Below are 25,451 nucleotides of genomic sequence, written 5' to 3' on the forward strand. Positions count from 1 at the left end.
CACTTCCTGTGTTAAGCCAGCCCAAAACACAGCTCTGAATAAGTAAGTCCTGTGTCCACAGCAGAGCTCCCAGTTAAATTAGAGCTTTACTGGTGATAAAACAGCTCTGCATGTTTTGTTTCAGGAATAGACTCCTACAGCAGTTTTACATCTTCAAACCCCAACAGATCACAAAGCAGAGGAGCTGACTCCAAAACACACAAGCAGCACATGTGGAAAGAACTCAACCCTGAACAGGGTATTTACAACAACAAAAACCTTCCAATGCTACTGAAAAATGTATCCCTTATGGATAGAAAAAATAATTTACACATTCTAGATGTCCTGGAGACTGATAATGCAAATACAGGAGTCACTGGCAAAGTGGAACTTCAAAAATAAGGACAAACTTCTGCTTTGCACCCACAACAGAAAGAATGGAATGACAGACTGGGCATAAATTTCATTCCAACAACTTCATGTTGAGGTTGGAGTGGAGGATCAACAACCCCCAGAGGGATGGCAGAAAGGAAGGGGAAAAATAAGAGAAAAGAATGGGAAAAAACTTTGGTTTGCACAACTTGAAATGGGTGAAGGGAAGCAGAGGGTTCCCCAGGTGCTCATCCCAACATTTCCATGCCCTCTGGATCACAGAATGGTTTGGGTGAGAGCTTAAAAAACATCCAAATCCAACCTCACTCCATTGGCAGGGACACCTCCCACTAGAACAAGTTTCTTCCTTTCTCCCAACAAAGTGGTTCTGGGACAGAAAGTGATTTGTCTGTACCAACAAGGAAAGCCTCTCAGACATCCCTGGGTGGGAATTGCTAATTGGTGCTTCATTATTTTACCTGAATTCAAATCAGGGCTGAACTGGCAGTCAAATAAAAACGTGGAAGTGAGAGATCACGTCAGGTTTGCTTTGCAAATCCACCTCAAGTGGGGAGCCTTTCCCCCTGTTCTGCTGCCACAGCAGGTGAGCCCGTCACACCTTCAGTTCCACTCACAGAACCACCACGAGGCAAATTCCCCCCAGCAGCAACTTTGCAGTTTTCTGGCCCAAAGCACAAATAGTAAAACATCCTCAGGTCATGCTGAGAAATTGGACACAGCAGGATCCTAAATGCAGGTCAGGAACTTTTACCAGATCAAAGTTAAACAAATCACTGAGCTCAAATTGGGGCTCTGTATTGAGTAACAACTTTTAACTTACCAGATTCAAGTTAAACAAACCACTGAGCTCAAACTGTATTGACACACTCCACCAATCCCAAGAAAATGGCATTCCAAACCTGTGCCTTACCTTATCCTTTTCATGGGGAAGGAGACACACTGGAGGGAGACAGGAGAGAGACTCAAAGCTCTCCTTGCCCTCAGCATTAGTGGTTGCTTTAGTGTTGAGCTGGTACAGAGGTCCATCCTTGAGGAGCCTGCCGTGGCCCACGGCTCGTTTGACAGCCAGGCGGAGCTGCTGGTGGAAGATGGAGGCAGCACTGCCCCCAAAGGAGGCAGCCACGTCCTTCTGCCCCTTCAGGAAGCGCTCGATGTTCTTCAGGGAGGAGCCGCCGGACTCGGCCAGGCCCTCGAGCGCCCGTTTGATGAGTTTGTTCCAGTCCACGTTTGGTTTCCCATCCAGCTTGCCATGGTTCCGAGGCTTGGGAAGGGCTATTCTCCCCGGATTATCCGGGTCCTTGTAGGAGTTGAGACCCTTGTTGGACACTTTGAGAATAGTTCCATCTTTAACACTGAGCTCCAACTGCTCCAGAACAGTTTTGCGGTCCAGGCCGTGCGAGGAGGACACAGCATTGCAGATCCTCTCCTCCGAGGGGCGCTGTTTCTGCTTCTTCACCTTCTTGATGGCCTCCAAAATCCACTCTGTGTACAGGGGGTTGGCGAGTTTCACCATGGTGAGGGATTCTGTATCTCCATAGAGTCGCTATCCCTTGTCCCGGTGCTGAGGGTGCCAGTTAACCATAGCACGGCCCAGTCCTGCCCTCAGCCAACACTCCTCCCTCAAACATGACTGGGCTGCACACTGAGGACAGGGAGAAAACACAGTCAGGAAGTTCTGCACCCTCCCAGCCAACCCCAGAACGGAGTCATGGAAAGTTTCCCCAAAAGATTCCAGCATTTCTCACCTCAGCTCCTGATCTGCACTCACAGTGGAAGGGACCACAACATCAGGCCTGGAAGGAAACAAGAAGAGAGAGGTGACCAAAAATCAGTTATTTCACAGAACCACAGACTGTTCTGAGCTGGAAGGGACCCACAAGGATCATCACTCTGAAGTCAATGGCCCACACAGGGGATTGAACCCAAACCCTGCCATTATTACAATCAAGTTTTAACCAACTGAGCTGATCTCAGGGCCAATTTATGAAAATAAAAAAAGGCAGCAGACAAAATTTATTAATTAATTTCTAAGCCACTACTACAGCTCTGAAATGCTTCAGCAATACCTCAGGTTTTATCTTCACTACCAATAAAAACATAATTTAACACTGAAGTATCTCCATTCCACCCAGAGAAAAAAGTTGTGTCCTTTTCATTTTGATCCATAAGTCAGGATAAATTCTATACCAAGTTTCATATCCCTGCTGAGCACAACTTAAATTAATATTTGGGGGAAAAAATAATAAAGATGCCAAAAAAGCAGCAGCTCTCTTCATTTTTGCACATGGGAGGCACAGTCTGAAACTTCAGCAGAAAGTACAAACAGCAAGAAACTTTCAGAGCTCTTCCAGGAGAGTAATCATAGGTTTGTTTCCCTTCTGCTAAGAAAAGCTATGACAGTTGTTCCATAAAGGAAAAAAAGTGAAGAAACACAGCTGGAGATTGTAATTAAATGTTCCACTCTCAGAGACCATAGAAAAAAAGAACCCAACATAATTTTCTGTACGGATGAGAAACAATGAAAACACTTGAGGACACAGTAACAGGTGACCATACACAGTGAAGAAGGAATGCTTATGACATGCTAATTAAAGATGCTAATGAAAGGGCATGAGGCTCTTCTTCAGAGCCTCCACTAGTTATCTTTGACAAAGACTTTTTCTAAGTGTGATAACAGCCTGTTGTGCTGAAGTTCTGCTGCAGGAGCAACACCAACAGAGAGGGACCTGCAAACTGTTTATCACAAGGAATAACGATTGTCTGCAAGGCAAGTTTGACACAGGAGCGAAGTTGTCAACACAGATCTCCTGTCCTGCTCTCCAGTAAGTGCTGAAGAATTTATCAGCACAGCCAGGAGCCCCAACAGCACAGCCCGCACGGCCGGTACCGGGAGGGTGTGAGGGGCTGCTCACACCGGGGAGGACGCGGCGCTGCCCGGAGTTCCTTTATCCTGCGAACAACAGGCGTAAAGGGCAGGCTGGTCTCGGGACTGACAAAGCGGAGTGCCGGGAGGGTCCCGTCCCTGCCCCCGTGCCCCGTGCCCGGAGGGTCCCGCACCCCGTGCCCGGCTGGGTGCGCAGGGCGTTATGTAACCGCGCGGCCGGGCCCGGCGACACCGGGGCGATGGCAGCGCCCGCGGGTCCCCCGCTCCCTGCATGACAAGCGGCCCCTGCACCTGCTACGGCCCGTCCCCCCCCGCGCCCGGGCGGGCCCGAGGGGGCTGTGCGGGGCCCGGGGGCTCGGCCCGGCACCATCGGGGGCTGCGGGCGCGGCCGCTCCGCGCTCCTCCTGCCCCGCGCTCGGGCCCCGCCGGCTCCGCACCGGCACGGCCGGGCCCGCGGCCCCGCCAACCCCGCGGGGCTCACCGCGCCCCCCGCCGCTCCGCCCGCCTCCCCCGCGCCGCGCCGGGCCCGCACCGCCCGCCCGGGGCCCGGGCCGAGGGAGCCGCGGGAGCGGCGGCGGGGCCGGGCCTGGCGCAGAGCGGCGGCGGCGCCGGAACAGGCCGCGAGCCTGCGAAGCCCGGCGGGCCTGCCCCGTCCCCGGCCCGCGGCGCCCGCCAGCCGCCCGTCCCCGCGCTGCTCGGCGCCAGCCGGCCGGGTCTGCGGGCCGGGCCGGCCGTACTCACCGCGGGCACGGAGCGCCGGGGCCCGGCGGGGCAAGGCCGGACGGCGCCCAAGCCCGAAACTGACACGGCGGCCATCTTGGGCCCGGCGCGCTGCGGCGGGGGGGGCGGGCGGGCGGCGCGGCCGGAACAGCCGCGGGGGGGGGAGCGGGAACAGCGCGTGGCCCGGAACCGCCGCCAGGGGGCGCTGCGGAGCCGCGGCTGCGGCACGGGAGGGGCGGGGCCGGGGGCGGGGCCAGAGGGGCGGGGGCGGGGCCACAGAGAGGGGACCGGGACAGGGACACGGGGCCGGAACACGGGGCTGGGACAGGGACACGGGGCCCGGCCGGGGGAACCGGAGCCGGAACACGCGGCCGGGACAGGGATACGGGGCCGGAACACTGGACAGGGACACAGAACCGGGACGGCGAGCGCCGAACGGGCGCGCCGGTTTGTGCGTCATCAGATGCGCGCTGAGGGCGGGGCTTGGTCGTGAGGGCGCTCGGTGGTCTCGCTCAGACACAGCTGAGCTCGGCCCGGCCTGGCACGGCACGGCACAGCCTGGCACAGCTGAAGCTGGCACAGCCCTGCCCGGCACGGCACGGCACAGCTGAACCTGGCACAGCACGGCCCGGCACGGCTCAGCCCAAGCCGTGATAGATACCCCTTTCCGTGATAGGTAGCCCAGCCCGGCCCGGCCCATCCCAGGCCGTGACATCCCTGCCCTGCCCAGCCCTGCCCAGCCCAGCCCAGCCCTGCCCGGCCCGGCCCATCCCAGGCCGTGACATCCCTGCCCAGCCCGGCCCAGCCCTGCCCGGCCCGGCCCGGCCCGGCCCATCCCAGGCCGTGACATCCCTGCCCAGCCCTGCCCAGCCCAGCCCTGCCCAGCCCTGCCCTGCCCAGCCCAGCCCAGCTCGCTCCATCACAGGCAGTGATAGCCCAGCCCGGCTCAGCCCGGCCCGGCCCCGCCATGATCCACAGCCTGTTCCTGATCAACGCTGCCGGGGACATCTTCCTGGAGAAGCACTGGAAGAGCGTGGTGAGCCGCTCGGTCTGCGATTACTTCTTCGAGGCGCAGGAGCGGGCGGCGGAGGCGGAGAATGTGCCGCCCGTGATCCCCACCCCGCACCACTGCCTGCTCTCCGTGTACCGGCACAGGATCTTCTTCGTGGCCGTCATTCAGAGCGAGGTGCCCCCGCTCTTCGTCATCGAGTTCCTGCACCGCGTCGTGGACACCTTCCAGGTGGGCCCGGGGGGGCGCCGAGCCCTCCTGTCAGTGTCCTGCCCTCGGGTGTCCCGGTGTCTGTCACCGTGTCCTGAGCCCGTCTGTGTCCTGCCCTCGGGTGTCCCGGTGTCTGTCACCGTGTCCTGAGCCCGGTCTGTGTCCTGCCCTCGGGTGTCCCCGTGTCTGTCACCCTGTCCTGAGCCCGTCTGTGTCCTGCCCTCGGGTGTCCCTGTGCCCTGTGACCCGGTCCTGAGCCCGTCTGTGTCCTGCCCTCGGGTGTCCCCGTGTCTGTCACCCGGTGCTCATCCTTTGCCGAGGCATTGCAGGGAATTCACTGCCTCGAGTGACCCCCTCGCTCGGGGAAGGAGCTGTGGGCGGTCAGAGTGTCTGTCCTGCAGCCTGGTCTGCCCTGGGGGCTCTGAGCTCACACCTTGTGCTCTAAGGGGCTCCTGCCATTGCTGGGAGCTCACACCGAGCTGTCCTTGTGCTCTCAGGGGCTCCTGCCATTGCTGGGAGCTCACACCGAGCTGTCCTTGTGCCCTCGAGGGGCTCCTGCCATTGCTCTGAGCTCACACCGAGCTGTCCTTGTGCCCTCGAGGGGCTCCTGCCATTGCTGGGAGCTCACACCGAGCTGTCCTTGTGCCCTCGAGGGTCTCCTGCAGTTTGTAGCCTCGTGCTTTGGTCCCTCAGTGACAGCCACCCCCGGGGTGTCCCTGTGAGCTGCCCAAAGCAGTGGGAGCAGCTCCCTCTGTGCTCTGGGGGACACGATCATTGTGAGAATTTGGGGCAGATGTTGGGCTCTGCCTGCCAACAGCAGGGCTGTGTTGTCCACATTTGAGATGTCTGGTGACCTTCACCCTGCCAGAACACAGGAAATGTGGGTGCTGGGCAAGTGTCATGTGAGCTTTTCCTTCCCCAGGGCAGTCGGAATGTGAGTGTGTTCTGAGTGTTTCACTGACTTCAGGAGTGGACTGGCTGTTTAGAAATGGATCCTGTCAGAGCTTTAGGTCTTGTTTTTTGGGGGGGTACAAGTTGTCTCTTCACTGGCCTGGCCTTGTATTAAAACCTGCTATGAAACAGTGTTTGTAGCACAGGACTAGGAGTTCTCTGCTGTCACAGTGTGTGCTGCTCATGCTTTGTGCAGAATGCCTGATCTCTTTGATTGCTGTAAATAACCAGCAGCTCAGATTTGTGTTTGTGCTCTCTCCTGAAAGATATGGGAAGTCCACATAGAATAAGACTTTAATTAAATTAAATGTTCCATTTTAAAAATTGCTGAATCAATTGGGGCCACTGACGTGGGGATTTGCCAGCTCAGTGGGGCACTGGCAGAGAGTGCTCAGAGTTCTCTGTGTCTGCTGGAGTGGCCACTCTGTCTGATGTGCTTGTAGTGACACTGGAGTTTCAGAGTTGTTTTGCCTCCTCCTAGAGGAGGTTTGATTTGTTCCTGTCTGGGGAATGATCAGTGAGATTCCCTTTCACAGATCGTTGAGTAATTATTTCTTTTGCACAGGATTATTTTGGTGTCTGCTCAGAGATGATAATCAAGGACAACGTTGTGGTGGTTTATGAGGTGCTGGAGGAGATGCTGGACAATGGGTTTCCCTTGGCAACAGAGTCCAATATTCTCAAGGAACTGATCAAACCTCCCACTATTCTGCGAACAGTCGTCAACACCATCACAGGTACAGGGAAACAGGAAGCAGATAAGCTGGGAAGGCCATGTGGACATATCCCTGCATAAGCAAATCAGGACATGGGTGAGGGAAATTTATGTTCCACACCATTCTGAACTGCAGCCCAGGTGTATTTAGGGGGTCATCTGTTAGTGCCTCACTTTGGGGCTCCCTCCACTTTCAGCACTTTGGTTTTTCGTTTGTTTTTGGTTTGCTTTGGGTTTTTTAAGCTGGAACAGTCTGATTCCATTTCCAGGTACAGCCATAACATGACTTACAGGATGTTAGTTTGCTGGGAGTTTGTTTTAGACCTGGGTGTGAGAGAGATGTAAATTCTAGAATTACAGTGAGTCTCAAAGAGTTACTCAAAGAGTAACTGCAGAGAAACAGAGGTTTGGGGGGTTAATTACAATTAAATTCTGTAAATCCAGGGACTTGTTCTGGAGCACTGTGACTTCTGGGGTTGTTGTGATGGCCTTTCTTTTTGCAGGAAGCACTAATGTGGGTGACCAGCTGCCCACTGGCCAGCTCTCCGTGGTGCCCTGGAGACGGACTGGTGTCAAATACACCAACAACGAGGCCTATTTCGATGTGATTGAGGAGATAGATGCAATCATTGACAAGTCAGGTATGGAAATTGCTCCTGGCTAAGGTGGGGGTAACTTGTCCTGATCATGCCTGAAGAGAGAGTTGTGTTTTCAAAGAGGGTCTCCTTCCTCTAAGTGTGGGAAGCTGTTCCTGTTCTACTCTGTTCCTGTTTTACTCTGCCAACCTGTATGTGCTATTCAGTCAGAAGTTTTACAGAGGTACCAAGATTTTCACTTGTCCTTGAGGTCTCATAAGCAATTTTATATTGGGAAAATAGAAGATGAATGAATATTCTGCACAGCACTTTGGTATTTGTGCATCTTAGTCTTGTGAACGAGTTGGGAGCTGTTGTCTTTGCCCATTAAAGTGGACATTGCTGGTGTCTGTGGTTCTTAATTGTGTGAGTCCTCTTGGGAATGAGAACACTGTTGAGGAGGCAGCATAATGAAGGATGACATTTCATAAAGATAATAGATCTCCTTCCTCCCCACTGATAGTTTTTCCATTTGGGGTTTTTTTTGATCAGGTTCCCATAACCCCCTGTGTTTATTGTTGCAGGTTCCACAATTACTGCTGAAATCCAAGGGGTGATTGATGCTTGTGTCAAGCTGACTGGCATGCCAGACCTGACCCTCTCCTTTATGGTAAAGCTCAAGGGTTTATCTTTACTTAAGTCATCTGAAAAGGGTTTCCCAGCCCTGCTGCCAAGATCTGTCCTACACTGATGGAATCTGGGTGTACCAAACAAAAAGAGAAAGAAATGACAATGGGAAGTTGAAATGAACTTAGCAACTTTGAGTCTAGAAGTTTTATTTCCAGATTCTTCATTTAAAAGCATTGTGTGCTGTGACTCAGTTGCTGAGATACAGTGATGCTTTAGGCAGATACCACGAAGGGCCATGTTTTTCATGAGAAGGTATCAATGCCATCATTTGACATGACTGAATTTTCTAAAACAAAATCCCCTAAAGAAGGACAGAGGTTTTTGGTTACTGCTTTCACATGGATGTAACAGCAGCATTCAGTTCAGCATGTCTGAATGCAGACAACTCCAAGTGGGCAGAGTGTGCCAGGTGGTAAAGCCCTCCATGGACAGAAGGCTGAGGAGAAGAGGAGGTCACTTGCAGAGGCTCTGCCTTGCCAACCCTGTGGCTTTGTTCCTGCCCAGAACCCTCGGCTGCTGGACGATGTCAGTTTCCACCCCTGTGTGCGGTTCAAGCGCTGGGAGTCAGAAAGAATCCTCTCCTTCATTCCACCTGATGGGAACTTTCGCTTGCTCTCCTACCACGTCAGTGCTCAGAAGTAGGTGATGAATGGAGTGCTGTGAATTGGGAAGTTTGGATCTTTCTGGCTAGGGAGGGGATAAAAAAAGGGAACTTTTAAACATCAGGTGGCACACTGTGCCAAATGAAGTAGAGGTGCAGGGTAAACTTGGACTTTTCCTTTTTTAAAACATCCTTGTTTGGAGCAGTGATTCTGTAATTTTGGTCAGCCAGAGTGTTTCAGAGACTACCAGGACATAAACAGAGGGGAAAGAATTAGGCAGTGTGGAGTAATCAAGCCATTGATTTCTTATGCTTATAAAAAACTTCTAGAATAAAACAAGATAGGTTTTTAACATCTCTCCTAGTAGAGCTACAAGTTCTTGTCCACTGTTTGTGCTCTTTTCTAGAAGCAGCTTGCCAAGTACTACTTAGGATTACAGATGCTAAAGATTTTTGTTAGACTTTGTCAGATTTATCTCAAGTAGGTGAAAGGGAGTGGGAAATGAACTTCACATTTGTGCTTTTGGTTGCAAGTGTTGCTGCACTGCCTGGAACTGCTTGCCAGCCTGGTTGTGACATGCAAAAAAACATTTCTCATCCTTTGCTCAAGCCTCTTGTTATATTGGATGTAGTTTCCTGTCTCTGGAGAGATAAAAAACCAAGATACAGCAAACTTGATTAAAAAAGTGTAACTAAGACTTGAGAATGGGGTTCTGCCTTGGCTCTTAGATCAAACAAATGGGTGTAGGAGTTCCTTCTCTTTTAAGTAGATTGGTTTCCAGTGTTTTCAGTGCATCAGGAAAACCAAATGTGAAGGCAGGAGATCAATAAGGACCTTCTGTTTCTGTCTCTGTTCCAGTCTGGTGGCAATTCCTGTGTATGTGAAGCACAACATCAGTTTCCGTGACAGCAGCTCCCTGGGACGGTTCGAGATCACGGTGGGGCCCAAGCAGACCATGGGCAAGACTGTGGAGGGGGTGATGGTCACCAGCCAGATGCCAAAAAGTGTCTTAAATATGACCCTTACACCCTCCCAGGGGACACATGTCTTCGATCCAGTTACAAAGGTGAGAAGAGAGAGAGAAATTAGATACTGTTTTTTTAATCTTTCCTAGGAAAATGCAGTGGGGCTGTTCATGCTTCCAGGACCACTGCTTTGCTCAAGGCAGTCTCTTTTCTTTCTCTGAACAATCTCATACTAGCAGTTTTCTCAGTCCCAACAACAAATAGCTTAGAGTCTGAGTGGATTGTAGTTCTGCTTACTTGGTGTGTGAAGAAAATGGAAGCACTGGTGTTGTATGATGAGGTGTTAATCTCGTGGATGCTTTACAAACTTCTACATATCTAGTTGTCATGGCTAGTACTGCCTGTTAGACTTGGTCCTTTGCAAACTCTGAGGGTTGGTTAGTGGGGTTTGATGTGGTTTGGGGTGTTCTGGTTTTGTTGCTTGAGCCTGAGTAGTTCACTGTTTTATTTTCTTATTGCAAACTTAAATCTGATGGACTTGTCCATGGGGACTTTTGGTACAAGTAGAGGAACTGCCATTTGTGTCAGGCTTTGGGGAACCTCCTGGGAGGAAAGGGAGAACAGTGGTCTGAGGTGTCTGCTCCTTAAGCCTGTGTCTATCCCATATGAAAGGCAAGATAATTAAAAAAAGACATTTTCCTAAAGAAACACTAAAAGCTGTCATTGGAGGGGGACTCTTCTTTAGGGGGTGTTGTAGCATTTCTGTTCCACTGCTGCATTTTCTGTTCCTTTCAGTTGCTGTCATGGGATGTGGGGAAAATAAACCCTCAGAAGCTGCCAAGCCTGAAGGGGAGTGTGAGCCTGCAAGCTGGGACATCAAAACCAGATGAGAACCCCACCATTAACCTGCAGTTTAAAATTCAGCAGCTGGCTATATCTGGTGAGTGTCAGGGACAGAGGGCAATGCTCTCTGCTGTGCCAGTGCTCACTCTGCATGTGGCTGAAGCAGCTTTGCAAGCCTTCTGAAGTACATTCTACCTTGCAAGCAAACAAATTGTCTGCTTTGACTACACATACATGGATTTGTTCTTTTTAGTGCTCTGTGAAGCAACTCTACATTTCCTTGCATTTTGTGCTTACAGACCTGTAAAGATTTTAGGATGTGGATGTGTTTGTAAAGAATGATCCTGACATTTGGCAGTTCTCAGCTTTTCTCTGTGCTCTTCACTGCTTGCTAAAACCTTCCCTGTGCTCTCTGCAATAAGATGTGGTGTCCCTGCATGCTGAAGGCTTTGTTTGTGTCACTCTGACACTGTTTGTTTGCCTTTAGGACTGAAGGTGAATCGCTTGGACATGTATGGGGAGAAGTACAAGCCATTCAAGGGGATAAAGTACATGACAAAGGCTGGCAAGTTCCAAGTCCGGACCTAGAGGAGGCTGCCAGTGAGGAGGAGCACTTTTCCTGTTTCCCCTGTCCCTGGCTGTTGGATGCAGCCCCTTGCCCATCCATCTGTGTAGGGTTGCTCCCTCACCTGTAGCAGCATGAGCAGGAAAGCCAGTGCTTGGACTGCTGGAAAGCAGGGGAAAGTAAGGGTGACCTGACACCACCTCTTCTCCAGCTGAGTCCTGAAGTATTTGGAACAATATCAGATGGCAGAGGTGGTCAGGTCCCTTGGGACTAGTGAGTCAGCTATGTAAGCTTGCATCACCTTCATTTTGCTGTCTGTCTTAGAGGAAATTCTAGGTATTTATTGCCTTTTGTAACTCCTCTTCCATATTTTTGATTGGCTGTAATCCCTTTGTAGATGATCCAAAGTTGAATTTCCACAAACTCCAACATCTGCCTTTCTCCATCACTGTGTGTTGGGATGGAGAGCTGTGTAGTTCTTGGCAGCAGGGAAATCATTGTGCCATTCTGCCTCAAAGGGGCTGGATAAAGTGGAAGGGTAGGTTGTTCCACCCAGGGTAGCATGTTGAGAAGCCTGAGATTGGGGATGGTGCCACAGAGGGAGGAAGGGAAGAAGTGGATGCTTCTTCTAAATAGTTCATAAGCCATCTTGATCATTGAGTATCTTGAATCTCTGAACACAGACCTGAAATCCATTCAACTGACAGGTGGTGGCACCTCAGTGCAATTCTGCTTCTCTTCTTACTCATCAGTATTTGAAGGTGGGAATTAATTCTCCAGCTTCTTTGGGGAATCAGACAAGAGACAGGTAGGGGAATTTTTGTGGAGACACAGCCCCAGTGGAAATTGAAGCTGTGAATAAATGAAGGTCATCACTGTCCTAGTAACTTGTTGAAACCTCCTTTTGCCTCCTCTTGCCTGTTGCAAATGAAGGTGATACTGCTGTTCTCCTGCTCACTGATGTCTGTCTTTGATGTAGTTGTGACCTGGTACCTTTGTAGTGTTCCTGCCTGTCCTACCTCATTCCAGTTCCTGTACCAATCAGGTGGATTCAAGACTTGTTCACTGGGACCATCTCCTCTGCAGGAGCTGTTGCTACATCTGCCCATCCCAGCCTGTGGTACCTCCCTCTGTGCAGCATAAGTAGGAAATGAGAGGCATCTGCACTGTTTGTGTTGTCTGTTACAGGCTCTTTGGCCACCACATGCCCACGTGTTCTCTCTCTGGTAGCAGAACTTGTACCTGAGGGGCTGCACATGTGACCACACACGTGTGGCTCTGCAGTCCAGCATGTGCAGTTCCTTGTGGGCAGGACAGGGTGACACTGAAGGAAGGAGAACATCCCTTCTGGTGTGCATGTCACAGGGACTGGCAGTGGGTGAGTGGCATCTTCTGGAGCTGCAGGTTCCAGGGCTCCTGAAGGATGTCACAGCATCTGCTGAGGTGACATTACTGCTGAGCATGTTCAGTGCAAATAAAACCTTCAACAAGGGCATCAATAAAATAAATTTTTACATGTCATCTCTATCATTTCAGAGTGGTTTGTGCAGGCTCTACAAGAAATATGGTTGGTATTTGAGGAGGAAGGTAAACTATGACCATTGGATTATGGATGGGGGGTGCCTTAGGGAGATAAATGTCTTTTTGCAGTTGGGATTGTAATCTGGGGCCTAAGTCACTGTCTAAAAAGCTAAAATTCATTACTTTTTTGGTAATTTTTCTGTGTTTCCCAAAAGGAGTGCTGAGCATTTCCCAGAACCTCAGTGAAAATGTCTTTAGGAGTGCAGCTTTGTTCTTTCTATTGGAGTCAAGCTGGCACCAGCTTAAATTACCAAAGTCAAAGGACAGAGCTTAAGTCTGACTGGAATGTCTTCAAATTTTACAGCCAAATAAGGAAGGAAATGAAGTTTTCAGGAAATTAAATCTGTCCCCTTTGCCTTCAGTTTACACCCATTTCCAAAACAACCTATCTGCCTAAGGGATGAATTATGTTCTTTCTTGGTTTATTCCTTGGGCCCCAAATTAGTTTTTAATTGTACTCATGTGATTTGATGCAAGTTAGACAGCTTGGGGATGTTGGGGGAAGAGAAGGATTAGTTTCTGATAACCTGCAACAGGGAAAGGAGAGTCATTTGAGAACGTGCCCTTCTCACACACTGCAGTTTGTCTTCCTGTTGCACTGAAAGTCAAACCCTCTGGACAAACAGGAAGCGCTGTCAGAATCCTTCAGGCACCAGAAGGAAGCTGTGAGGGCATGGCCACAGGGTTGCAGAGAGTTCAGTTTTCTCTCTCAGGCTTTCATGGTGTCCTGAATCCAGTCCAGGTAGCGGCTGACATTGGTGTAAACCCCAGGGATGCCCTTGCGGCCGCAGCCGATGCCCCAACTGATGATCCCAACCAGGTACATCCGATCGTCCTTCAGGCACACCAGGGGCCCTCCAGAGTCTCCCTGCAGGGAAGCAGCAGATTAGCAACAATTTCCTGGTTGGTTTGTTTGTTTTTGTGTTGGTGTTTTGCTCCCACTGGCTTTAGTGGAGCACTGGTGTTTGCAGAAGTGCCCCATGTGGTCTGCTCACAAACCAAGAGCTCTCAGTGACAGCACTTACACAAGTCACTGTTGTGTTCCACACTCCTTCAATGCTCCTCGTGGGGAGAGATGCAAAAACAGGTTCATTTGTGAAATGTAGGTGAGATGTAAAAAAGAGCAAGGCCTTTATTCAAGCTGTAAAGATCCAACAGGGTTTATACTGCTGTGTGTAACAGTAAAGCAAAATTATTAAAGAGCTGTTCAAAAGGAAAGGATGTGGATTGAATGCACACCCTGCTTTTTCCTCCTGTCATAGCTGCTTATTCTCCACCATCTTTCAGCCTTTATTTTTCTTTTCTCTGTTTTTCAGTAGAGAGGCACCCCCTTCCTCCTGCAGAGCCTCCTGCTGAGTGTTTTGCATGCTCACAGAACAGAAAATATTAGGAAATGCCGGGGTGGATTTTCCTGTTCATTTTTGTGGTATTTCCTGTATTTGGGATTTTCAGTGTGTGTTGCTCTGGTTTGATTGGCTCAGTGTGCCCTGCCTTCCCAACTATGAGGGGCAGGGGGAACAGAAAAGAAAGAGGGGCCAGCAGTTCAGTTCTGTTCAATAAAAGTCTACTCAAACTGTCACATAAGATGCGTAACTTCTTCAAACTATTTTCTGAAGCTTTTTGTTGATTAGCTCAGACTACCAAGGACAGAGAAAAGAGCCAAGGGGAAGAAAGGAGGACGAGAACTGGGTTTACCTTGCAGGCATCATCCAGGTTCCTGGTGTCCCCTGCACACAGCATGTTGGCAGTGATGGTGCGGTTGCCCAAGAGCTGGGCCGTGCACCGGCTGGCTGGGAACAGCCTGACGTGTCCTTCCTTCAGGTGCTCGGAGTAGAATGGAGAAACTGGAAGAAAAATTACAGTATAAATACATCTGTATGTCTTTGTGTGTGTATGTATGTTTTTTAAAAATTGCAGTTCAGTTGCTGTAGTTTAGAGGAGAGTAAACAGAAGCAGCTCAGTGGCTGAACTAATATTTCTTTGCCAAAGGGTCCTTTTTATATCTTGGGTGTTCCACTTTTGAGAACAGCTTAAATGTTATTGAGAGAGAATGTTGTTTCTTCAGCAAGCTTTAGCAAGTTAAAGAGGTTTTTCTAGGCCCCAAATTAAAGACTACTGGGTGGGTAGGTCATCTTTGCACAGTTACATCAATCAAAATGAAGTCACAGGAAGTGCCTATGAAAATGCCTTAACTGCACATGAAAAAGGGTCCTGGCCTTTTAATATTAGACTTTGCAGTAACAAAAATCAGTAACTGGATAGGAATTTACACTCATGTTGGAATGGAAGAGGTTTGGTTGGTTGACTGGTTTGGACGTTGGGTTTATATTGGATATTGCACAAAACTGAAAGTTGGCAAGATTGTTGTTATTCAGCCTAGTTTTGAGTTACAGTTGCAGCATCCTTCCCTCTCAGAGCCTTTATCCTGTTCTCCCTGTAAGCCATGCTGAGGACAAGCTCTAAAAGCACTTTAAAAACACTTTATACCACACTTGTAGGTTATATCTTCCTGTCTGTTCCAAACCCCCTCAGGGTTCAAACTATGATTAGGTCTTGTATGATGGATGAGCCACAGTCTCTGTCTTAAAAATTTTACAAGTTAGAGAATTAAAGGGGAAAAAAAGGTAGAAAGTAAAATAAGAGCTGGAAGGGGTTTGTTTTCTTTAAATACAGGTCTCCCTGTATACCTTCAGACAGCTTTTATTCCTGTTTGTTATAGCTCACTTTATTTAGCCAGCCTTCTAACACGTATCTGCAACTGTAGGGCACATCAAACCTTGACAGGAATGGAGTTCTGTCCAAACTACAACATCTAAATGTGCTGAGTGCAGCAGAAATGTGGCAGCTGTGATTGCAAACTTGCTGTCTTTCCTTCCTCATCCCTTGTGCCAGTTTTTTGGGTTTGTACTGTGGGGAGTATCAGGAAGACTCCACCGGCCCATAGAGCTGACAGAACTCAGATGAATGAAGGAACTTACTGCAAAACTTGGTTTGGGTAACTCTCACTTACACATACATTTTGTAGTGCTCATATAAGCCCACATGACACATTAGACATTCAGTACTGCTAAAGGCTTGAACTCTTGGAGGGCAGGGGACTCGAGCTTTGGACAGACAATCTTCTGCTTGCATGTAGATCCTCTACTTACATTCCTCGCTTTTGCCGTAGCCAGAGATCTCACACTCGGCCCAGTCAGGCAGCTGCAGCTGCGGGGTGGGCAGGCAGGCAGCACGCACAGTGTCTGTCTCAGCAGCACAGGCCTCTGTGTCTGAGCTCAGCTGCAACAGAGCTGAGCAGGGAGAACAGAAATCCTCACTTCATTAACCACAAACTTGAGCCAACCCAGAGCTTTTCAGTCACAAGGTCAGAAAAGTTCTTACCAATATCATTGTCGAAGTTTTCTGAGTCAAATCTCTGATGCACAATGTAGTTCTTCACTTGAAACTTTTGTTCATTTTCCTCGGGGGTGGTTCGGGAAGTCCTACCCAGCACAACCTTCAGCTGATTTGTCCTAAAGCTGCAGAACAAGAGAGTCTCTATTCTCTTGTTAACTAGAGGGGACCCTTCCCTTCAAGATGTGTCAGAACTTCTGCTTTTCTCATACTACTACTTTGTTACCCAGGCAGCTTGACTTCAAGTGACCTATTTGGCTTCATTTTTGTGCTGTTTGCTTACAGCCATCATGGCAAAGCTTCTCTGCCAGCCCCTTGCTGTTCTCAAGTTTCAGATGGCTCTGCATGTGCATTACCAACTTTGTTCTTCTGCTATTTGATATTCTGCTGTGGTACCTCCATGCCATGCTGCCAGTTTGCACAATAAAGGCCTCTCTGTAATGCTCAGCACAACTAACTGCAACCTTTAGTGCAGAATCACTTACTGGGATAAAGGGTTATTTTTTATTTCCAATAGGAAGGCTATACCAGATGCTTCCATTTTCCAGATTTTTTTCCCCCAGGTCGTGCTGACTCCTCAACTTACCCTTCCTCGAAGCAGTGAGCGGCAGACAGGACCCAGCAGGAGCTGATGAGGATTCCCCCGCAGAGGAAGCGCTCCCCGGGCAGCCGGCGGTACCTGGCGAAGATCGCAGCCTGCCAGGGGTGCGCGGCGATGTCTGTGCGGGACCCGCCCTGGATCCTGAACTGGCGCCCCCCGCGCTGCCGAGAGCCACAGGTGGCTGCGGGACAAACCCACAAACAGGCCTTTGGTTCTGCCACTCTTGCCTTCAGTTTGGGTTAAGTCACCATGCTGGGCCAGCCTGCTGTGAACTCTTTGCTGTCTGACTCATTCCTGTTTCCTAGGAAACTCGTATTCTGATTTTAAAAATCCAGTGAGGAAACCCTGCCTTTCCTGCCCTTCACTTCTGCAATCTTCCCTTCTGGCAGAGAAAAAGGCACTTCTGTGAGAGTGGAGCTACAGAATTTCTCTCTACTCCAAAAAACCTTTTATTTTATTTTTGCCTCCAGCTCTCATTTTACTTGTAAGAGGCTTGAGTTTAATACAGAGGACATGCAGGACTGTAATGCCCCAAAGAAAGAGAAGAATCAGGAGTGTCCTTACAGCAAGTAGGCACATTGCAGTACTCCCATGTGAGCTGACTGCCTTTCAGGACGTGGCACCAGGGCTTGCTGTCATTGTCAGGATTCCTGCAGCACAGGAAAGAGAAGAGCTCTTTGTATTATCAGATTTGCAGGGAGTTTGTGGAGACCTAAAGGTGGCAGACTGTGACCTGAGTGCATTCTTTTTGATTTTTCTAGAGATACAGAGGGCCCTGAGGGCATGTGGAATTTCCATTTATGGAGTCTGATGTTAGAGAAGCAGAGACAGGTCAGGCAGAATAAAATTACTATTGCAAGGGAGTTTCATTCCCAGCAGGAATGTGTTTCCTGTGCTTTAATAGCCCATGGAACAGATACAGCCCTGCCTTCAGAGCACCACAAGACACTTTGGTGGGATTTTCTTTATTCTATACCCAAATAAATACCTGCAGAAGTTGTGATCACCAAGGTCCAGCTGGAAAGCATCTACTCTCCGGGCAGTGTAGAGCTTGTTGACAAGGATTCCAGAATTCCACTTCAGACAGGTGGCTCCAGAAGTGGTAACACTGTGGCTGCCCCGGTAATCTGTGCCCCTGCCCGACCTGCAGCTGGTGGCTGTCACTGCAACGAGGAAGCTGCACATTAACCCATGGATACAACCCCATCAGCTGATTCTAAGTGTGATTTCTGCATCTCTATATTCACCATACATATCTCAGTCTCTTGGTGTCATGCATATTAGAGGCTTAAAAATGATTTAACCTGAGAGTCTCAACTTTTCAGGCTACAGAAACAGCACAAGTCTACAGTGAAACCTTAAGTATGCAGTGAATAATGGAAACTCCAAAGTCCATTCCCTGTCCCCCTGCATGTACCTTTTGAGCAGGAGGGCACACTGCAGTGTTCCCAGGTGTACCTTCCCCCTTTATAGATATAGCACCAAGGTCTGGAATCCTCATCTGGGTTTCTGAAAGAGTTATGATATTATGCATCATTATAAAGCTCTTGGCAACAGCCCCATGTCTGCCATCTAGTTCAGTAGCTTAAAGCTTGCCCTGCAGTGAAGACATGGGCTGACCCATCAGGAGTTGTTTGGATTCCTGTTTTGCCATGAGGGTGAGGATGAGATGGCCAGTACCCAGCAGGAGTGGACAGCATGTCTGTGCAGTTTAGTTCATGTGCAAAAAGCATTATATTGTTACAGTTTTGATTGGGATCTGGAGCTGCAGGAAACTGAATTACAAATGGAGTTTTGGGCACTGAGAAAGGACAAGGGAAAGACTGTGGGGTGAGAGATATCTACATCTTTTAGTCTGTCAGAAGCAACCACTCTGGACAGGTCTGAAGTTCAGATGTGTCTCCAGAAGTTGCAATTGCTGCTCATGGGCTGTGCCATACCTGCACCTGCTTGGTATCAGACTACAGCAAACAGCTGTTCCTTTGCTCCAAGCTCTTAGAATGGGTTGATTCCTTGGCTCTGACCTGTGTGCCACCAGCCCCTCACCTGCAATAGTTGTGGTTGCCCAATCCCAGCTCAGCAGCATCCTTTCTTTGGCCACTGTATGCCCAGTCCATCAGGTCATTGCTCTTCCAGTTTAAACATTCAGTTCCACTCTCTGTCGTGCTCCATGTACCTCTGTATCCCACTCCAGCATCTCTGTAGCATTTTACTTCAGTGTCTGAACAAAAGGGAACCAAATGTTACTGCAAGAACAGCATCCCAACCCTGCTTCCCCAGTCTCTGTTCTGTTTAAACTTGACTCTTAGATGTCCTGTCTAGAAAGTCAGTGAAAATGCCCTGTCAGGCAGACTGTAAGTGTATACAGAGGTCTTCAGCTACAAAATTTAGAGTTTTATTAAGAGATGCTGATAACAGCCCAGGTGTCCTTAGAAGTTCTTTGTAGTATTAGCTTTAGAATAAAAAGAGGCCACTTCATAGAGAGCCTAGGATCCAGCAGGAGCTGCTGGGTACCTCATCCCTGTGCACTGCACAGCCAAACCAACAGCATTGCTCACAGTCATTGATGGGGGGTACTCACCTATTTCACACTGCTTGCCTGAGAAACCTTGGTGGCACTGGCAGATGAAGAGCTGTGGGGAATAATATGCCTCTGAACATTGGCCCTCGTTGTAGCATTTATTTCTAGTGCAGGCTGTGGAATAAGCAAAGGCCAGGGAATGCTGTTGGATTTCACAGAAGCAAGAAGCTGGCAATGTATACACATATTTCCTCTCCTGTCAGTCTCCTTTAGCCCGTTCTGTTTTTCCCTACCTACCTGTTATTGCCATGTGTTTACAGCCTCTTTGTGCAGTGCTCACACTCTTCTTGGTTCCATTTCTCCATATATGCTCTTAGGAGACTCCCTCAGCCCTTTGCCCACTCCCACATAGTCCTGCCTGCGTCAGTGTATATTTGTATTTTCATTCCTGTCCTGTTTCAAGCCAAATTTTCTGTGCAATAACTCTGGCCCTGACTGTGGAGCTCTTTAGGGTGCTTAGATGGACAATCACCCCTCACCTTGTTGTTTGTCATACCCACCTCTGACAGGCACAGCGTGGCAGCGACTCCGGCCACTGTCACACCTGCAGTACTCTATTCTCCTCCCTGAGAGCCTCAGCCAGGTCCACCTGTGCTGGTAAATCTCTCCAGATGAACTGTCTTTGCAAATGGCTGTAAAAGTGGAGAAAGGAAATCCTCTTTTAGAGATTCAGGGAAAAGACCTGGCTGAGCAAAAGGACTCCCTTCTACTTCCAGGAGAAAAGCATCTGTGATGGGAGCATCTGGCTAATGGGCTGCCCCTTTTCCCTCTCACACCTCAGCTGGCCCATCCCTCTCACTGCTGTGTTGCTGCAGGCCCACTATTGACAGCTTTGTTTTCTCTGAAGAAGAGCAGAGGGAGGGGAAAACTTCACTGAGTTGTGAATGGTATTGATGGTCTGGTATTTTGGCTTCTGAATCTCTCATCCAGACAACCATGACAAGCAGCTTTCAGGCTGCTCTGCTCAGCAGCCTTTGCTCACACCTGCCATGGGCTCCAGGGGACAGGGCTGTGGTTTGCCTGACTTACCTCTGGGTCTGGCTCCCCGTCTGAACCGTGTGCCAGAGCCCTGCAAGCAAAGAAGGGTCATTCTTTGAGTCACTGCAAGTGCAACCAAAGCTTGTCACCTTTCTGCTATTTGGAGGAGGTTCAAGCAACTGATTTCCAAAGCAAAGTGAACAAGCAGTTATTTTTGCTCATTGACATGCAGTTTCCCCATAAGACTTTGTAGCTTGATTGTCTGTGAGAAATCTTTCTCCTCCATCCAATTAAAGGCAATATTTTGGATGAAGTTTTACAGGAGAAAACAATTTAGAAAGTTTCTTTGATTAGGCCACAAGAGAAAGAACATAAAAAGAAGGAGGAAGGATGGGATAGCAATTTTTTGAGGAAGAGACTAAACATTTTAGAATTGTGTGATATTACTTAAGCTGTGCATTGTGAGGCATAAAATGAGGGGACAAGGGAACCATTGATGTCCAGTTTTAAGTGGGAATAATGATGAAGGTGATGCCCACAGAAAGAAAATTAAAGGGTTGTTAGAATGGAACAGGTGACAGTGAACAGATACACCAAGACTACCTGGAGAAGAGCTGCTTGAAAACAAGACAACATATTACTGGAAATTGCAGCTTTGAGATGGACTATTTTGTAGGGACTTTTAACTCTGATTTCTGGGGAGCTAAACAGCCTCTCCCTCTGCCTGATGCAGAGCCCTGGAGCTGATGGTGAGGAAGTGCTGCTGAAAACACAGGGGGATGGCACGGGAATGATGAGGTGCCTGAGCCTCTCACCTGGCCCTGGGCAGTCACGATGGCTCCCACCAGCAGGAGGAGACAGGGCAGTTTGCCTTCCATTCTGAGCGTGTTTCACATCAGCTCCAAATCCCGAGTTATCTATAAAGACAAAAAATAAGATGTTGAACAAGGGGGTTTGACAGAGTGAACAGAGTTCAAGGTTGTAACTTAAATGACAGGTTTAAATGATGAAAATTCTTTTTTCACACTTTGAACCCTTCACTTCTCAACTGTCTGGTCTACCTGTCCTCGTCTTCCTGGACAGGAGAAACTGCCAGGCTGGAGCCAGATGTGCTTTTACTTGATAAACTTAGAAATCTGACAAGCTGAAGCACTGTCTTTGAGATCTGCAGGAAACTGAGAGAGTCTCTCCTGGGGAATAACACTAACAGAAGTAAATTCCAAGTCTTCTTGCCAAGGTTGCTGAAAGCCAAGGGTATCATGTGTACTATCAGAGAGATGGGCTTGTCTAATGATTGAGTGTAGTGCTGGTTTGAAAGTGTTAATTAAGGTTCAGGTTAGTGACCCCTACATAAGAGCTCTCTTGCAGAGGCACAAACATCTGCAGAAGGGTCAGTTTGTGGTCACAATAGTTTAAGAGGATTTGCATTCTCTGTACCAATTGCTGCTTGGGGTGAGAGTGAAGGTTGTGCAGAGGCTGCACAGGCAAAGTGACTTTGCTTGATGACTGGTGAGGACAGCACTGCTGTGCCTCCCATTTCAATATTCCTTCACCTGCTCCCCAGCTGAGCTCTGGTTTACTTTTATTATATGGTTTAGCTAAAAAGGCAGAATATGGCCATGGGCTGCATTTCCAGCAGCTTTGCCCTTCAAATCCCTCTTCCAGCCCCCAGGAAGAGTTTCTACATTGTCCAGACCAGCTTACAGTGTGTCTGCCACAGCAGTCTTGGGAGAGGACCTGCAGTGAGGGAGAATCACTGGCTGTTATGGCGTGGCTGTGGCTGCTCCTCAATCCAGGTGTCTGCCTCCATTCCAAGGAGAATGGAATTTGCTTTAAAATCTACTTCTCCCTTCACTCATCAGAGATTAATTTCCTACTTGGTGAAACTGCTGCTCTGACCTGCCCACAGCACATTTGGGTGCTCTCATCCATCTCTGTTTCTTCCTAGTGTAGCAAAATTTATTTCTGTCTGGCCTTGAGCAGACAAGTTTCTTGGCAGAAACATGGATTTGTATTTCTGTAGCCAGGGACTGCAGGGAGATGGGCTAGCCCTGGTTTCTGTTTGTTTCCTGATAAAGGAGAAAAAGTGATTTCTTTCCCCAAAGCTGATGCCTCGTGCCTTTTTCTCTCTCCATTTAAAAATATAACACCTCCTATAGAAACCAGGAGCTGGGAGTGAGGCAGAGTAGCAGGAAAGAAGGTAGAATTTAATTCCCAGTCTCTCAGATTGTCCTGCAGTTGCAAATATTTGAAATACTATTCAGGCACTGCCTCCCACACTATCACCTTTTTATCATCTACACTACATGGAGAAAGTTAACCCAGTTATTTGAGAAAACTCCTCCCTGCAGCAATTAGGAGGTCAGACTCTGTTTATCTGAAGCCAGAGAAGGCAGCTGGAGAACAGCAGTTGGTAAAACTGGAGTATGACAGATGAGTCATAAATTCTGATTCATGGCTAATAAAGTCTGTTTGTGGGTTTGTGGTGGTTTTGACATTGTGGGTTTGGGTTTTTAAAAAAGATTTCTTCAAAGAAAAAGCAAAAGGCATAAATAGTCCAGTTTCTGAAGCAGAACCAGAAGTACAGCAGGGTAGTTTAGGCTGTGATTTCTCATCATTAGGCCACAAAAAGAGGAGATTTAAGTTGCAAGGAAAAGATTCCCAAGAACATCCAAGAGCCTTAATTATTCCATGCCTTATCTTTAGGTCACACCTTGATGATGAAATTCTTATGATTCAGAGCATCTCTCAGGGATTTGTATTAGAATTTCTCACTGGGAAGCACAGTAAAGAGCTGTTGAAACCTCTTTCTTGAGGTACCTGCTAAGAAGCCTCAAAAATAAGACAACACCAGTGAAATTTGAATTGTTGGGCTGTTTCAGCTTTGGTTTGGTTTGGGGTTTTTTGTGGGAGGACAGAGTGGCAATGCTGGGCTGGCTGATACCTTGGAGGAAGCCCCAGCTGCCAGAAACCAGCAGAAAATTATAGATAGTTTTTAGGCATAGTAAAAAATATCTATTAAAGTCTCTGTTTAAGAAGCATCTGCATGTTTAACATTCTATCAAGTTTATGGTTACAGTCAAGTTTCTCTCACAGTTGGCTGTACAAGTGGGTTCCAGTCTTACACAGCATGTGCTTGTACTACTTATATTACAGTATAAGACAGTCACTATTACAGTATTTATAGTACAATGCAGTGCACAGTCTGTTCAAGGCTGGTTTGCATCAGGTGCCACATCCTTCATTCCACCTATTCCTGCTGCCCCTGTCCAGTCCACCTTGGCTTACAGTGCCTTTCCCCCTTTCCCCCTCCCATGTGGGATGCCTGTTCATGGCTGCTGTCCCACCATGCATGGAAAACAGAGAACAGATGTTGCCAGATGTTTATCTTCAGTGTTGGGAAAGGTGCAGCTTAGGCCAGTCAACAGGAATGTCCTGGATGATAAACCCCCATCAAACTGAAACCATATGGCTGTTTGAAAAACAGCACAAGATTCCCAGCAGAAACCTGCAAAGGGCTTTCTGGCAGGACTCTCCTAAACAGAGTGTGCCTTCTGATCTCAGCCTGTTCCTTCCTCTCTGATCCAAAACACTACAGCAATAAGTCAAAGGCTTAGATGGGATGGTCTGACACTTTGATCTGGTTTCACATTTCTGAGTACATTGAGACACAAAGATATGATACCCTAAATTTGTCTCTCTTTGCTGAAGCATCAGCAGCAGGAACACTTACAATCCTACATATTAATTTATTATTAATAACAGCCCTTCCAAGCAGTGAGAGTGTGAGCATTATCTCACCAATGCAGAATAATACCTCAAAAAGAGATGTAACCTATAGAGGTTGAACAAAAAGTCACTAAGCACAGAATCATTTAGGTTGGAAAAGACCTTTAAGATCATTGAATCCAACCATAAAACCAACACTGCCAAATCCACCACTAAATCATGACCTCGACTGCCACATCTACACATACAAAAATCAAAAGTAGCTCTCTGCTCTCCCAACAACACAGAATGTCCATTCCAGAACACTTTGATTCTGACTCTGTAACACCAACAGCTTTCCTGCTGGTGAACAGCTGTCTTGATTTAGTTCAAGCAACAGACTGCAAGTCCTTGCTGACTTTTCCTGCCTTCTGGAGAAAGTGCTTCTGTCCCTTTTCTGAACTGAGCAGATGAATAGCAGACTTGTACTATTTCTCCTGAAAAATACAACAGACCTCTGGTTTGGGGGGAAAGAGTTAAAAACACACAAGAAAACAAAAGATGCTGCAGTCTCTGAAAGCATCGGAAGAAATGGATAGTTCAAAATCTGGCTTTGTTTTGGGAATCATTCCCAGTAATTCCTGTGGTTTTGGCAACATTTAAGGAGAAGCACGTTCAGAGAGAACTGAGGATGACCCACACTCCTCCTCCTCTTTGTCCCTGCATTATCCTGCTTTGGAACCCAGAGTGACAGACACAGTCTGGTCTCTTCCCAGGGAGATTAGATAAATTCTTCTTTTGCAGCCAGTTCTCTGGGTCTCCTTGCCATCACGATATTTGCCCACAACTCTTCCTTTGGTTTAAGTTCTTTTGTTAATGTTCTTTGTGCAGGAGACTCCTCCTTGCTTAACTGCTCTGAGGCTGTCAGCCCCTTTCCCTGGAAAGCTGCAGCTTTCTTGAAACAACTGAAAGTTTGCAGCTTTACCCACGTTATGAATCTCTGCAGAAGCTGAAAGGCAATAGCTCAGTTAATTAACTCTCACGGTGCTGCAGTGGGATTTATTAAATAATAGCATTTAATAGCACTTAAAGACAATGCCATTGATGCTGAAAACAAGAAATCCGGTTTTTGAAACAGGCACAGAGTCGTACCTACCTTTTTGCTTTTTCTCTTCTGTATCTTGCTGATTATTTCCTTCCCAGACCAATCTGACTTTGTGCTTTCTGTGTCTCTGCTCTGATTTCTCTGAACAGCTCCTGTCCTACTTTCAGCGCCACTCGAAGGGGTGGAGACTCCCCTGTCCACATCCCACCCCTTCCCGAGCATCTGGGATGGTCCAGCGGGAGCTGGGAGGGAGTGCAGCGGAGGGAGAAGGACGGGAGGGAGCCGGGGCAGAAGGGGAGGGAGCCGGGGCAGGAGGGGAGGGAGCCCGGGCAGGAGGGGAGGGAGCCGGGGCAGGAGGGGAGGGAGCCGGGGCAGGAGGGGAGTGCAGGGAGGGGGCAGGACG

The 25,451-nt window shown here is 48.6% G+C and overlaps 3 protein-coding genes across 3 annotated transcripts in view; 1 reads left to right on the forward strand and 2 right to left on the reverse strand.

The window, feature by feature from the left end:
* KAT6A (lysine acetyltransferase 6A) overlaps nucleotides 1-4,092 on the reverse strand; it is a 31,441-nt gene extending 27,349 nt beyond the window's left edge. Inside the window, exons 1-3 of the mRNA XM_071578979.1 lie at nucleotides 3,998-4,092; nucleotides 2,118-2,165; nucleotides 1,283-2,014 (exon numbers count right to left, since the gene is read on the reverse strand). Of these exons, the coding sequence (XP_071435080.1) occupies nucleotides 1,283-1,885 (603 nt within the window). The 5' untranslated portion in view covers nucleotides 1,886-2,014; nucleotides 2,118-2,165; nucleotides 3,998-4,092. The remainder of the gene's footprint in view (nucleotides 1-1,282; nucleotides 2,015-2,117; nucleotides 2,166-3,997) is intronic.
* Nucleotides 4,093-4,261: 169 nt separating this feature from the next.
* Nucleotides 4,262-13,748, forward strand: AP3M2 (adaptor related protein complex 3 subunit mu 2). Its single transcript, XM_071579058.1, has 8 exons — nucleotides 4,262-5,216; nucleotides 6,712-6,883; nucleotides 7,365-7,502; nucleotides 8,021-8,106; nucleotides 8,631-8,764; nucleotides 9,587-9,794; nucleotides 10,489-10,633; nucleotides 11,024-13,748. The coding sequence occupies exons 1-8, from the start codon at nucleotides 4,944-4,946 to the stop codon at nucleotides 11,122-11,124; spliced, it is 1,257 nt and encodes a 418-aa protein (XP_071435159.1). The 5' UTR covers nucleotides 4,262-4,943; the 3' UTR covers nucleotides 11,125-13,748.
* On the reverse strand, nucleotides 13,084-25,241 carry PLAT (plasminogen activator, tissue type). Its single transcript, XM_071579057.1, has 14 exons — nucleotides 25,100-25,241; nucleotides 21,051-21,152; nucleotides 20,287-20,326; nucleotides 19,758-19,889; nucleotides 19,258-19,371; nucleotides 18,723-18,897; nucleotides 18,094-18,185; nucleotides 17,665-17,839; nucleotides 17,241-17,326; nucleotides 16,662-16,857; nucleotides 16,064-16,200; nucleotides 15,832-15,972; nucleotides 14,378-14,526; nucleotides 13,084-13,550 (listed from the first exon to the last, which is right to left on the reverse strand). Exons 2-14 carry the CDS (start codon nucleotides 21,111-21,113, stop codon nucleotides 13,392-13,394), a joined length of 1,659 nt encoding a protein of 552 aa, XP_071435158.1. The 5' UTR covers nucleotides 21,114-21,152; nucleotides 25,100-25,241; the 3' UTR covers nucleotides 13,084-13,391.
* Nucleotides 25,242-25,451: the final 210 nt, after the last annotated feature.

Source organism: Pithys albifrons, chromosome 29 (assembly GCF_047495875.1).
Source record: "Pithys albifrons albifrons isolate INPA30051 chromosome 29, PitAlb_v1, whole genome shotgun sequence".
Classification (NCBI taxonomy): domain Eukaryota; kingdom Metazoa; phylum Chordata; class Aves; order Passeriformes; family Thamnophilidae; genus Pithys; species Pithys albifrons.

Excerpts from the sequence above, each read along its gene's own strand:
- PLAT (XM_071579057.1), bottom strand. The coding sequence starts at position 21,113 with ATGGAAGGCAAACTGCCCTGTCTCCTCCTGCTGGTGGGAGCCATCGTG. Across the intron at positions 19,890-20,286 it reads ACGGGGAGCCAGACCCAGAG|CCATTTGCAAAGACAGTTCA; the intron begins GTAAGTCAGGCA and ends CCACTTTTACAG. Across the intron at positions 17,327-17,664 it reads GGTGATCACAACTTCTGCAG|GAATCCTGACAATGACAGCA; the intron begins GTATTTATTTGG and ends CCTGTGCTGCAG.
- AP3M2 (XM_071579058.1), top strand. The coding sequence starts at position 4,944 with ATGATCCACAGCCTGTTCCTGATCAACGCTGCCGGGGACATCTTCCTG. Across the intron at positions 6,884-7,364 it reads AGTCGTCAACACCATCACAG|GAAGCACTAATGTGGGTGAC; the intron begins GTACAGGGAAAC and ends TTCTTTTTGCAG. Across the intron at positions 9,795-10,488 it reads TCTTCGATCCAGTTACAAAG|TTGCTGTCATGGGATGTGGG; the intron begins GTGAGAAGAGAG and ends TGTTCCTTTCAG.